This window comes from Trypanosoma cruzi, genomic scaffold (assembly GCF_000209065.1).
Source record: "Trypanosoma cruzi strain CL Brener 1047053516737 genomic scaffold, whole genome shotgun sequence".
Taxonomy (NCBI): Eukaryota; Euglenozoa; class Kinetoplastea; order Trypanosomatida; family Trypanosomatidae; genus Trypanosoma; species Trypanosoma cruzi.
The window spans coordinates 219,686-232,345 of NW_001849556.1; the positions used below are offsets into that span (position 1 = coordinate 219,686).

General features: G+C 49.3%; 7 protein-coding genes across 7 annotated transcripts, besides 33 other annotated features; all 7 read right to left on the minus strand.

Annotated features, from left to right (window-relative positions):
• Positions 1–5,115: part of a sequence feature (heterozygous, non-Esmeraldo-like haplotype) that runs on past the window's edge.
• Positions 67–114: a microsatellite.
• Positions 223–248: a microsatellite.
• Positions 426–3,209, minus strand: Tc00.1047053506789.290 (hypothetical protein, conserved; the record flags this gene model as incomplete). Its single annotated transcript, XM_814835.1, has 1 exon — positions 426–3,209. The coding sequence occupies one exon, from the start codon at positions 3,207–3,209 to the stop codon at positions 426–428; it is 2,784 nt and encodes a 927-aa protein (XP_819928.1).
• Positions 3,215–3,262: a sequence feature (GA-rich).
• Positions 3,505–3,527: a microsatellite.
• On the minus strand, positions 3,560–4,072 carry Tc00.1047053506789.300 (hypothetical protein, conserved; the record flags this gene model as incomplete). Its single annotated transcript, XM_814836.1, has 1 exon — positions 3,560–4,072. One exon carries the CDS (start codon positions 4,070–4,072, stop codon positions 3,560–3,562), a length of 513 nt encoding a protein of 170 aa, XP_819929.1.
• Positions 4,137–4,159: a microsatellite.
• Positions 4,291–4,322: a sequence feature (AT_rich).
• Positions 4,353–4,372: a microsatellite.
• Positions 4,446–4,467: a microsatellite.
• Tc00.1047053506789.310 (hypothetical protein, conserved) lies at positions 4,628–5,953 on the minus strand (the record flags this gene model as incomplete). Its single annotated transcript, XM_814837.1, has 1 exon — positions 4,628–5,953. One exon carries the CDS (start codon positions 5,951–5,953, stop codon positions 4,628–4,630), a length of 1,326 nt encoding a protein of 441 aa, XP_819930.1.
• Positions 4,967–4,997: a microsatellite.
• Positions 5,116–5,156: a sequence feature (haploid, non-Esmeraldo-like haplotype).
• Positions 5,157–5,619: a sequence feature (areas merged during assembly that could not be assigned to a particular haplotype. This can correspond to areas where the two haplotypes were merged or to regions with more than two copies in the genome that were merged during assembly.).
• Positions 5,620–5,784: a sequence feature (areas merged during assembly that could not be assigned to a particular haplotype. This can correspond to areas where the two haplotypes were merged or to regions with more than two copies in the genome that were merged during assembly.).
• Positions 5,785–6,650: a sequence feature (haploid, non-Esmeraldo-like haplotype).
• Positions 6,245–6,277: a microsatellite.
• Positions 6,651–9,658: a sequence feature (heterozygous, non-Esmeraldo-like haplotype).
• On the minus strand, positions 6,673–7,698 carry Tc00.1047053506789.330 (hypothetical protein, conserved; the record flags this gene model as incomplete). Its single annotated transcript, XM_814838.1, has 1 exon — positions 6,673–7,698. The coding sequence occupies one exon, from the start codon at positions 7,696–7,698 to the stop codon at positions 6,673–6,675; it is 1,026 nt and encodes a 341-aa protein (XP_819931.1).
• Positions 7,864–7,902: a microsatellite.
• Positions 7,930–7,967: a sequence feature (CT-rich).
• Positions 7,973–8,006: a microsatellite.
• Positions 8,072–8,091: a microsatellite.
• Positions 8,140–8,165: a microsatellite.
• Positions 8,274–8,320: a microsatellite.
• Positions 8,554–8,582: a sequence feature (AT_rich).
• On the minus strand, positions 9,201–9,647 carry Tc00.1047053506789.334 (hypothetical protein, conserved; the record flags this gene model as incomplete). Its single annotated transcript, XM_814841.1, has 1 exon — positions 9,201–9,647. One exon carries the CDS (start codon positions 9,645–9,647, stop codon positions 9,201–9,203), a length of 447 nt encoding a protein of 148 aa, XP_819934.1.
• Positions 9,659–10,074: a sequence feature (areas merged during assembly that could not be assigned to a particular haplotype. This can correspond to areas where the two haplotypes were merged or to regions with more than two copies in the genome that were merged during assembly.).
• Positions 10,022–10,046: a microsatellite.
• Positions 10,075–11,243: a sequence feature (heterozygous, Esmeraldo-like haplotype).
• Positions 10,131–10,164: a sequence feature (AT_rich).
• Positions 10,611–10,645: a microsatellite.
• Positions 10,786–11,232, minus strand: Tc00.1047053506789.340 (hypothetical protein, conserved; the record flags this gene model as incomplete). The annotated part of the gene is made up of 1 exon (XM_814839.1): positions 10,786–11,232. The coding sequence occupies one exon, from the start codon at positions 11,230–11,232 to the stop codon at positions 10,786–10,788; it is 447 nt and encodes a 148-aa protein (XP_819932.1).
• Positions 11,244–11,650: a sequence feature (areas merged during assembly that could not be assigned to a particular haplotype. This can correspond to areas where the two haplotypes were merged or to regions with more than two copies in the genome that were merged during assembly.).
• Positions 11,606–11,630: a microsatellite.
• Positions 11,651–12,660: a sequence feature (heterozygous, non-Esmeraldo-like haplotype).
• Positions 11,704–11,736: a sequence feature (AT_rich).
• Positions 12,208–12,244: a microsatellite.
• Tc00.1047053506789.352 (hypothetical protein, conserved) lies at positions 12,387–12,660 on the minus strand (the record flags this gene model as incomplete). The annotated part of the gene is made up of 1 exon (XM_814843.1): positions 12,387–12,660. A coding segment is annotated over one exon (274 nt), but the record flags the coding sequence as incomplete, so codon positions are not given.

The window sequence follows — 12,660 nt, forward strand, 5'->3', positions numbered from 1 at the left end:
TAAATGGCAGGCACAGATGTAGAGAAACCTTCCACAGACAAACACAACATTCAAGCAGAAGAAATTAAAAACAAAAAAAAAAAAAAAGAAAAGGAAAAAAATAACAGAAAAAAAGCGGCGCAGAAGCATGCATCCCGCTGCCTCCCCCCTCATCTTTTCCAGTCTTCATTTTTTCCTTTTCCCTTTCAAGAGCAGATCTTCCTTGTGCCTCTTTCCCAATGGGTGTGTGTGTGTGTGTGTGCGTGTGTACGTTTCATTTTCTTCTCCATTCCCCTCTCAACACGCAACATTGCGGGTTTCGATGCGTGCATTTCACCATTCATTCATTCATCCTAAATTAACTTCTTGTGCCGTTCATTACAGTCACACTTTACCGTTCGGCAAGCAACCATTCATTATCCATCGTGCCTACCGGGACGCTCCTCTCATAGTCGGTCACGTCCAATGTGCTGCGTCTTGTATTCCAGAAAGGCGGAGAGGTTCTCGGCGACCTCACGCCAGTGTGCGGCGTCATCAACTTCCGGAAGGGTGATACGATAGTTCCGCTGCGTCTCTCGCACCAATTGCTGCCGCCGCTTCAAATATGACTGAAAGGGTCCCAAAAACGATTTCAGGGCCACATGCACATGAAGTGGAATGTACACGGCGTCATCGTGCGTCTCATCTAAAAAGAGGTCCATTATGTGGTTCGAGGCCTCACAGCGTACACGCCACTCTGCATCGGTTGCAGTGATATTCGCCATCCACCGTCGACGCACGTCTGTCGCTTCACCCTTTGCCGCCAGTGGTGGTGGTGATGACAAAGCGGCGGCGGTGGCGGTCTGCAATGCACCATCCACTTGAAGCATGCCCAACGCAAAGCGTGCCGCCACGTGGGTAGCCTCGGAGCTCTTGAATGAGGCGCACATGGCACACACCGCACCCACGCATGCCTGCTTCTGCAGCGGAGTGGCATGCGCATCCCACGCAAGTCGTGTTAGAATGTCCACATCGGTCCCCGTGGCGGCGAGGTGGTTTGTGACCTGAAGCGAGCCCCCCGCGTGAGCCGCCTGCTTACGCTGCAGCGTCCATAACATCTGTACAAGGGACTCCAGTTGCAGCCGCACCAGATTCGTGGCCGCCGGTGTCGATGCCACCAATGTTGTTATTTCACTGGCGCATTCATTAAATTCTACACCTCTTTCTCGCGCTTCCGCCGCCATCGTCGTTGCCTCCGTGAGGAGCTGCGAACGCAATTTTAGGGCGTGAATGATGGCTCGCCATATATGAGCCGGCTCTTCTCCCAGACCGGACCAGTTGACCATCATCAACAACGTGTTGGCAAGGCTCCACACCCCCACCTCGTTGGATAACACAAGCAACTGTAGTTTGGTGATGAGACCACCCATGCCGGAGGTTCCAGCGGCAGCGCGTAGCGCACGCTCCACCACAACGTCATCCCCGCCATTCACGGGATCAAATGAGGACACATGTGTGTTATCCTCGTTTTTAATTATATTGTTGTTATTTTTATTTCCATTGGCGTCTGTAGGTAGTCGGAGAGCATCCTTCATCAGCTTGCCCACAACATACATGGCGTTTGTGCCATACAACAATGTTGAATGCGGATTGCGCTGAAACGCCGTCTCATCGTCCGCGTCGGCCTCGTTGAGGCTGCAGATGGCGTTCACAACGGCATGAAGCACATTCACCGCCGCCTGATCGCAACGCAACCGCCACAAGGCACGACGGATAAGAACTGCACGGTGCTCCTCCTTCAATGCACATCCCTGCAGCAACAGTGGCACAGTGCGACGCCACTCATCGTGCGGTAGATGGGCGTCCAACACGACTACAACAAGTGGCAGTACTCGGGCGGCATTCGTCGTGTTGGGGGCTGAGTTCATGAGTGTTCCCTGCACATGTAAAGAGACTTCACATAGCTGATAGAAAATATTCTGACGGCCAGTGGACAACAAAATGGCGTCCTCCTTTTCCTCCTTCGTGTCTTTTGTTTCAGACTCCGCAGCAACAGCAGCAGCATGTGGAAGTGCAGAGGAAATAAACGATGATTCAGCACGCAGCCACGCCAGGATCGCCGTCGCGTCAAGGGTTCTCGTCAAAAACGCCTGATGCGGTGCCATCACCTCGGAGGATTGCAGAAGAGACGCAAGCACCTCATTCTCATCACTCAAAAGGTGCAGCACTTCACTCGCTGCAACAGCCACTGCCGCCAAAAGCTCCGCCTCACGTCGTTTGTATTGCCGTAGCCACATCACGCCACGTCCTTCCACGGGAGGTTCATACAACAGTGCCGGATGCTGCAACGTTTCCCACACGACACCGGTTGTTGTTTCCAGCAGGGACAATAATGCGTGAAGAACAACGGGGGCGGAGAAGGCTTCTGCGATGTGCTCACTGCCTTCCACACAGACGGCGATCAGCTGGAGCACCTCCTCCAGGGCGCGGCAGGCAATCATGAACGGCGCGTGCAGAGGATCCTCATTCGCGCCACATCCCTCCGTCATCCGCTCTTCCTCATTACTCATGGAGCCATCATCTTCGTTTTTGCTCACAACCGTAGGTGGGGCCAAAGGCGCCTCCCGACGTGTCTTTTGCACAGTGTCCCACGCAGACATCAGGAGGGTGACCAGTCCGTCACGAAACCCGATACGTCTCCCCTCTCCCTGTTCTTGCTGCGGCTGCAACTGCTGCCCTGAATCACTTGTAGGAAAGGTGGAGACAGCCAACACATCCACGACGGCATCCTCAGCGCTGTTGACAACGAGGTTTCGAAGAGCTTCCGCGGCGGCAGTCTGCAAGTAAAAGCCTCCAGAATGAGGTTGCCGTGGGGCATGGCCGCTATTGCTGCAGTCGCCTTCTTGGGATCGGCCAACCGACGATGGTGCGGTGAAAAGAATCTCCACAAGTCGCTGCGGCACGGCACAGGCTAGCAGCTGTGCGTGCTGCGATGGCCGCAGCGCGAATGCCGCCACGTCCGCACAACCCTCCTCCAGCACATGCCAGTGCTGCGCGTTCAACTTCGCCACGCACGGAGGAGCCGGTGGGACATGCCTGGTCGCCGTGCTGCCGTCCTCGGCATTCTTCGCGCTGGAGTTTGCCGCGCGCGATTTTGGCCTGCGCCCTTTTTTGGCGTGACTGCCCATTCTTCGCCTCGCGTGTCTGTTCTTCTCGCGTTCCTTCCTTGTAACAATGTTGCACCATGGCATTGCGCAGAGCGATAGATAGAGATAGAGAAAAAAAAAGAGAGAGAAGGCGAGAGCAACAGCAGAAAAATATCAACTTTACCGCAAGAGCCACGGTTTTTTTTTTTTTTGAGATGTCGCATAGTTTGGCATCTACGTGTGCAATACATGCATTCGTCTGACCTCATGACAAACCGGAGGAACCCGTGCAGCTAACGGCCTGCACTACCGTTCGTTCCTCCCCTCCTTTATTCATACTCCACACAAATTACAACAACAAAAATACACACAGACACACACACAGAGAGAGATGAACGCTTAATAATAATAATAATAATAATAGACATATTTTCGCATGATCCCTATTACCGACTCTAGAGACGCATGACGCTTCCAAAACATGCCTTCACCGCATTCCTTGCAAAGGGAATGTACGACAACATGTACCATATCAGTGCTCCACACTGTACCAGACACAGCAGCAGCACCAGCAGGGCGTTGTGTAGCAGGATTGCGCATAGAATTGTGAGAGTAACGGACACAAGGTACACCGTTGTTGCTATCCATCTTTTTTCGGCAAACATGCGCTGCAATTGTGCCGTGGGGCCAGCAAGAAACAACAGGCCAATAATTGAGACAATGTTACCAAGAGAAAAAAGAACGCTAAAGAAAACCAAATCCATTTGAAGAATTGCAATAAAACTAAGGATCGAAAAAAGCATACCGAGAGAGACACATAATCCACAGCCAATCAACCGCTGCTTCCATGTGAGAGACGGGCACAACGACTCGGAGTCACTTGCCTCAAAGACACCCTCACCCCCCGTCACCGCCGAGGCCGCCCCGCTGTTGGACGCAATACTCACAACACTTGTCAGTTTGTCCATTTTTCTACCACAATCCCCTCGCTGTCTCTGTGTATGTCTGAATGTATCTATCTATCTATCTATTTGTGTGTGTGTGTGTGTGTGTGTTGCCACGCTCACCGTACAAAACACCACCACCACCACCAACAACACACACAAAGAACCGTAGGGTAATGTAAAAATAATAAAAGAGAATTATTATTTTTTGTTTGCCTAAGTTGCTGACCGGATCCTAAACCTAAAAATTAAATGAATAATAATAATAATATAAGGGAAGTAATGAAACGTCAGTGACTTTTACCACACACACACACACACACAACCCTCTATGTTTCTTCATTGCATTGTATGCATGTATATATATATATATGTACTTGAGTCTATTCCTCCGCACTTTTTTTTTTTTTTTTTTTTTTCATTACCTCCCACTTCTTCCCCCTTGCAATGTATACGGCACATTCCTTACTCGATTTTCATCCCCCTCCCTCCCCCCCTCCCTCATGTATTTCTGATATTCATTACCGCCAATGATTCCACCTTTTATTTTTTCCTCCACCTCTCTTTCTCTCAATCTTTTCAACTCCCACGAACATCGTACTTCATAAAGTAATCCATAAATGACATTTCCGCAAATGAAGGGTCGCGATGGTCGTACAGATACCGTCGTGTCTCATAAAAAAGAGAAGGTTCAAGAGGTACTTCCAGCACCGCCACCGCTTCCTTCTGTTGCCGCTGCATTTTCCTTCTGCTTCCACCATGATGCCTCTTGTTCATTGCCTCGTACTGCGACATGATATCCTCTGAGAGTTGCTTATAACTTTTGCAAGGCACACGATGGGCGAGGGACCAATGGGCCCGTTGACACGCCGCATCGCAGTAATACACCGCCCTGCAGCTGCCACAACGCAGGAGTGCATTATTATTATTATTATCGTTATCTTTATTACCGTCACTGCCACCAGCAGCTGAAACGCGTTTTTCACAGTGGGCACACTGCAAATGGCTGCAGCGGGAGACAAGTGGAATGAGGTGCAGAATTGTTGTGGAGGCATCGAGGAACATTAAGTCCTGCGCCTGATTCATGCGCTCGGGTGACCACACAACGGCTGCCTCCGCCCCATCCCCATGCGTTACTTCTGGCAGAGCTAACAAGATGTCTTTCAGCGCAATTCGCACATCCTCGTCCGGCTCGCGGATCCCAAAAAGTTCTTCATCGTCCGTGCTGCTTGCATTTCGCTGCCGCTCAGCCCGGCGTATGGTCAAGTGGGCGGTGCCAGCCGTTAGCGGCGATGCCGATGAGGAAGACACCGCGGCCGCTGCTCCCTCCGTTTCTTCCTCGCCAATGAGCTCCTGCACCGCTGGCACAAACCATGGCAGCCGTGCAAGAAACTCCAGGTTGGCACGCGCGTAGTGGTTGATCTTCTGCACCACTTCCCGCATTGGGGAAAGAACCGACATGGTACCAAAGACATTTTTTTTGTTGCCACCTGCGCGAAGTGGCGTGAGGTTCTCGAGGCGGCATAACTCGCCCAGCAACGCGACTGTATCCCACCGACACTCATGTGCTACTGTACTGTTGCGCTGAGCAAGAAAGAAGGCGATACTCTTTATCACTGCCTCTCGACGTCGTCGGTTTGCCTCCAAAACTTCGCCAACCTCCGCACTATGGCCCTCGGCACTGGTATCGTCGCCAATCGACACGGTCGGGTGTAGTGGCGTGTGCTCAAACAAAAACAGCTTCACACTTGGGTGAAAGGCAACACTGCTGAGGGCGACGAGATGATACGACCGCTCTTCCATGATCACATCCGGACTAGTCAGATAATTGTAGATTTGATCAAGCGTCACCGGGTCGGGTCGTGGTGGCGGTGGTAATGCGTTATTTTTCTTCTGTACTGACATCTTGCTGGCTACTCACCCTCCTACAATTTTTCCTTCTCCTTCCTTCAACACGCGCCGTCCCCGTTAGACGGTCTACTACCCGTTTCCCTCTCCTTCCGGTAGCTAATCGTTTTCCGTACATGTGCACGCAGAAAAGAAATGGGGGGAAATAAGGCAAAGGCAAAAAAAAAAAAAGAGGGTAAATACACATTATGAGATGCTGCCTTCTTAAGTAAGATGCATACATACGTATACACAAATATTCTTGTATAATCTCATTCTCTTCACATTTTCTGTTCCTCGTTTTCACTTCTCCCTCCCTCCCTCCCTCCCTCTCTCTCTCCCCCAACCTTTTTTTTTTTTTTTTTTTACGGTAAATAAATAACAACAGAAAAGGGAGTTATCGCAGCGGTACGAGGTATTTTATACGGTTTGAAGAAGAATAAATCAACAACCACAACAACCACAGCAACAAGAAAATCTTAGTGCAAGCCTCTCATGATTAATCATATAATTTTCGTATGTATTTATGTATGGGTAATGATGGGTGTTAGGGGCACATGCAACATGATACGTACGGGCAATGGCATACATGTATACAACTCCCCTGTTTCTGTCTTTTTCATGTATTCAGACAGAAATAGACATGGAGACAATTATCTTTAGTTTCATTGAGGAAGGGAGAGGGGAAGGGGAGGTAAACTTTCATCCTTTTTTTTTTTTTTTTTTCTCGTGTCGTTTTAAGCCGTCACAAAATCCCGTAGTTGCCGTAACCACCTCTCGTACTCCATCTGTTCCACCCACACGGAGTACTGACCAACAAACTCACCAAATTGATCATCGATACAGCGCTCTGCAAGCCAGGCCTGTATTCCGTCAAGTACCTCTTCCTCCGCCTCGTCTAAATTTGGTCCAGGATAACCACCAAACATATTGTTGTAATGCACCTCCGATTCTGTCGAGACTCGAGAGGATTCATTTTTATTGCCCTCAGTTTCTTGGGTCTCTGTTGCATTGCTGTGGGTATTCGTCCGAGACTTGAATGCTGCGGAGGGTTTAAATGTGCCATGAAAGACAACATGGTCGACAACTAATTCTCCTTCCACAAAATCGGCCCGTACTTCGATACTCTGCTCGTAAAGGCCGCGCTCCTCCTCCTCTCCCAACACCTCATGTGCCCTCTCCGCGTGGTTGACAGGAGGCGAGGAGGAGGATCCATGAACAGTGGCTGCCGACGTACCGGCACCATCGGCGACGCGTTGCACAAACAGGGAAAAGGGAAAGTGTTCGCCACGCACATCGCACTCCGGGTCCAGTGAGGGATCTCGCGTTGTGAGCTGCACTCGGATTGTGTGCCGCTCCAAAACACGCGGCGCCACACGTTGCCCTGTCGGTGTGACAGGGGTCGGCGGCACCCACCAGCGACGGCCGTAAAAGAGACTCGTCCCCGGTGCATGGTACATCTCCCACCCAGACGGTGGCGGTGGCGGCCCTTCCTCCTTGTCAAGCCGCAGGGCCTCGTCCTGCATCTCCTTCTCAATGCACTTGAGGAAACTCCGCTCCGGGAAGTCCGACGGTGGCAGAGCCCGGCGAGCCACAGCCATCTCACCGGAAGAAGCATCCACGCCATTTAAGCCGCCGTCACTCATAAAACGACGCGCATGTTGTTGTTTTTGCAGCAGCAGCAGCAGCGGCGGTAGCCGTGACACAGAGGACGTTGGGACCGATGGCCGTAGAAGCCACAAACCCCGCATGGAGCGCTGCATTTCCTTCAACTATTCCCCCCCCCCCCCCCCCTTTCCTTTCCTCTGTAATGTATACGAAGGAAATAATGGCGCGATATCACACTCCCACAATATCCCCCTCTAAACACAACATACATGAAAAACCCCCACCACACCCCAACCAAAATATACACACAGACACACAACAAAAAAAAGAAAAGAACATTAAAAAAAAAAAAAAAAAAAGTATGCATTTTGGATATGGCCTTATCCCTCTTTTCCTTTTATTTTTTTTTTCTTTCTTTCTTCCTCCCCTAAACAAACAAACAAACAAACAAACAAACAAACAACAACAAAAAGCAGGAAGAGCAGCCCAAAAACAGTTTCTTCTTTTTGGATTTAATTTACCTAACACTCTTCTTCTTCTTCTTCTTCCAAATTTAAATTCATGCATGGTTCACAAACACGCTTTAAAAAAAAACCCTCCCTCTCCCTCTCCCTCTCTCTCTTTCATTACATTTATTCACGTGGATTAAAAATTGGAGGTGCCCTCGTGACACGTAAGCCCTGTCATGGGCTCCGCACAACAGTGGCGGTCTTTCAACAGGCCTGCTCGCAAAAAAAAAAAAAAAAAAAAAAAAAAAAAAAAAAAAAAAAAAAAAAACCACAAAACACCCCCCTCTTCCTCCTCCACCTTCTTTTCGGTTCTTCCCGCATAGAAGGCAGCAGTAAAAACAGAGGCAGCAGCGGGGGGAATGCAATGGGCTGGTAGGAATAATAAAAAAGGAAAAACGACAGCAAAAGGAAAGAACAATTGCCCTCGCCCTTCTCCCCTTCCCCCTTCCACTTCCTCTCTATTTCAAGGCATCAGGTAACACTCCAAAAAACACACCAACCAAAAATAAAATAAATAAATAAATAAAAAACGCTCAAGTTGGATGTGGATGGAGCGGGAAAAGGCAGGTATGAAGCAGATGAACGAGGAAAAACCGCCAACACTCTCATCTACACCACCACCACCACCACCCCTTTTTTTTTTGTTTATCCTTACAAGCAAACATTACACACACACTCCCTTCCATAAATCCTCTACACGTCACAACAACAACAATCCTCTTTCAAGTTTCCACCACCGTGCTCCTTGCGGAAGCAAATGAATTTATGGGTAAAGACATAAGTTTTATTTATAAATAAACGCTGTGTTTATTTATTTATTTTCTCTCTTCCTCCCCCTTTCCATCGGGGCACATTTATTCATTTCCAAAGTTACTATTATAGGAATAATCAAATAAAATCCCTATGGGTATAATATATTCATACGGGTATATATATATGGGCATGCATGTATGTACACGGAATTGTACAAAGTCCTTTCTGCAGGATCCACTTGCATCCAGACACACGCGTAAATACACGCTTACACACACATGTATACCCACCTCAATTTTTTTTCTGCTTTTTTTTTCTTTTTCTTCGTTTTGCTCACGATGCTGATGGTGTTCACTGGCTCATTCCTCTTGGTTCCATCCCAATTCCCCTCCACGTCAATCCATCGCAAAGACGGCACCGCGATTCTTCCACTCCCATCCGTTGCGACGCATACGGTGCGCATACGACGAGAAGGCATAGCCCATTCCTCCGAAGCCCCAGATGGACAACCTTAATGCAAGGCGCCAGTGCAAAATACCAAAAAAGTCCTTCATGGCAAAGTGCCCCATACCAAACCACATGCCCGAAGCCGCCCGGTCCACGTGGCGGGTGGGCGACTGCATCACGAAGGGTGCATACGGGTCCTGCAGTGCCGGGTCCCTCCACGCGCGCCAACCGGCAGGCCGCGCACGAAAGTTGCCCTCGCGATGGGCATGCATCCGGAGAGTGTTGAAGCGTGTGTACGGCGCAGCACGCTCAAGGGCGGCAACAGGCGCAATGATGTGATGCGACGCGCTGGACGACGCTTCATGGCCGCCACGGCGAAGCACACTGGCGAGCATGGGGACACACGGCTTATTACTCTGGATAAGGCTGCTGCTGCTGCGGATGATGATGACTGGGTTGTCGGGAAATCACACGCAGACTTCTCGAGTGTAAATAACAAAAGGGATTAAAATACTACTAATACTGTCAATAATAAAAATAATACCGCTTGTATGGCGTACGCGACTACAGCCACACAAAAATGGAGGGGAAAAAAAGAAAAGGAGGAGGGAAGGGGGAGTGCAACACGTTAAAGAACAACGGGATGGACAACACTGACAGCAGGCATATAAACATGTCTCTCTCTCCATTGATATACTTATATTACAAAAGAATGCTAGCAGAACCACTTTCTCATACAATCCCCAGCCAATTTCACAAATAAGCCCACAAGTAAAAATAAAAATAAAAATAAATGGGGGAAAAACAAGACCAAAACAAGACCCATAATCAAATGCACGTGGACATTCATTCATAGAAAACCAAATACAATAGTAATGATAATAAACAAATAAATAAATATAAATATATATTCGGAAACTCTACACACATGATATATGTATATATCGTAAAGACAAGAAAAAATAAATGCATGAAGTTAGTGTGTGTGTGCTTGCATGCATACGGAATTCTACAAAGTACGCACTGCAGGACCCATTCATACACGTGCAGTCAAATACCTGCATGCATGCGTATTTGCCGGGCGCTCTGCGACTGGCGTCCTCCTCTCTCCCCCTCTCCATGTATGCACTGTGGGTGTATAAGTGTGCGTGGGGCCTTTTGGTTCCTGAGGCCCTCGCATTTCACTTCAATACCCAAAGACACAGCCCACACCTCTCCGCGACAGAGAAACAAACATAGTGTGGGTTTGCCGCGGAATAACCACCAGCCACCACAAACAAAGTCGCCTCTCTCTCTTTCTCTCCTTCCCACCAGCACCTTCCTCTCCCATGACTCGAACAGGAAAAAAAGGGCCGCGTACGCACACGGACAAACAAACACACACACACACACAAATGCTCGTTTCTTCTCCATTTCCCTCCGCTACCCATTCCCCACCCCCTTCATTTTTTTTGCTTTTTTTTCGTTTTGCTCACGATGCTGATGATATTCACTGGCTCATTCCTCTTGGTTCCATCCCAATTCCCCTCCACGTCAATCCATCGCAAAGACGGCACCGCGATTCTTCCACTCCCATCCGTTGCGATGCATGCGGAGTGCGTACGTGGCGCCGGGGATGACGAATCCTAATATGCCCCAGATGGACAACCGCATCGCAAGGCGCCAGTGCAAAATACCAAAGAAATTCTTCATGGCAAAGTGCCCCATACCAAACCACATGCCCGCACCTTGCCGGTCCACGTGGCGGGTGGGCGACTGCATCACGAAGGGCGCATACGGGTCCTGCAGTGCCGGGTCCCTCCACGCGCGCCAACCGGCAGGCCGCGCACGAAAGTTGCCCTCGCGATGGGCATGCATCCGGAGAGTGTTGAAGCGTGTGTACGGCGCAGCACGTTCAAGGGCGGCAACAGGCGCAATGATGTGATGCGACGCGCTGGACGACGCTTCATGGCCGCCACGGCGAAGCACACTGGCGAGCATGGGGACACACGGCTTATTACTCTGGATAAGGCTGCTGCTGCTGCGGATGATGATGACTGGGTTGTCGGGAAATCACACGCACACTTCTCGAGTGTAAATAACAAAAGGGATTAAAATACTACTAATACTGTCAATAATAACAATAATACCGCTTGTATGGCGTACGCGACTACAGCCAAGCAAAAATGGAGGGGAAAAAAGAAAAGGAGGAGGGAAGGGGGAGTGCAACACGTTAAAGAACAACGGGATGGACAACACTGACAGCAGGCATATAAACATGTCTCTCTCTCCATTGATATACTTATATTACAAAAGAATGCTAGCAGAACCACTTTCTCATACAATCCCCAGCCAATTTCACAAATAAGCCCACAAGTAAAAATAAAAATAAAAATAAATGGGGGAAAAACAAGACCAATAATCAAATGCACGTGGACATTCATTCATAGAAAACCAAATACAATAGTAATGATAATAAAAAATAAATAAATATAAATATATATTCGGAAACTCTACACACATGATATACGTATATATCGTAAAGACAAGAAAAAATAAATGCATGAAGTTAGTGTGTGTGTGCTTGCATGAAGTTAGTGTGTGTGTGCTTGCATGCATACGGAATTCTACAAAGTACGCACTGCAGGACCCATTCATACACGTGCAGTCAAATACCTGCATGCATGCGTATTTGCCGGGCGCTCTGCGACTGGCGTCCTCCTCTCTCCCCCTCTCCATGTATGCACTGTGGGTGTATAAGTGTGCGTGGGGCCTTTTGGTTCCTGAGGCCCTCGCATTTCACTTCAATACCCAAAGACACAGCCCACACCTCTCCGCGACAGAGAAACAAACATAGTGTGGGTTTGCTGTGGAATAACCACCAGCCACCACAAACAAAGTCGCCTCTCTCTCTTTCTCTCCTTCCCACCAGTACCTTCCTCTCCCATGACTCGAACAGGAAAAAAAGGGCCGCGTACGCACACGGACAAACAAACACACACACACACACACAAATGCTCGTTTCTTCTCCATTTCCCTCCGCTACCCATTCCCCACCCCCTTCATTTTTTTTGCTTTTTTTTCGTTTTGCTCACGATGCTGATGATATTCACTGGCTCATTCCTCTTGGTTCCATCCCAATATTCCCCTCCACGTCAATCCATCGCAAAGACGGCACCGCGATTCTTCCACTCCCATCCGTTGCGATGCATGCGGAGTGCGTACGTGGCGCCGGGGATGACGAATCCTAATATGCCCCAGATGGACAACCGCATCGCAAGGCGCCAGTGCAAAATACCAAAGAAATTCTTCATGGCAAAGTGCCCCATACCAAACCACATGCCCGCACCTTGCCGGTCCACGTGGCGGGTGGGCGACTGCATCACGAACGGCGCATACAGGTCCTGCAGTGCCGGGTCCCTCCACGCG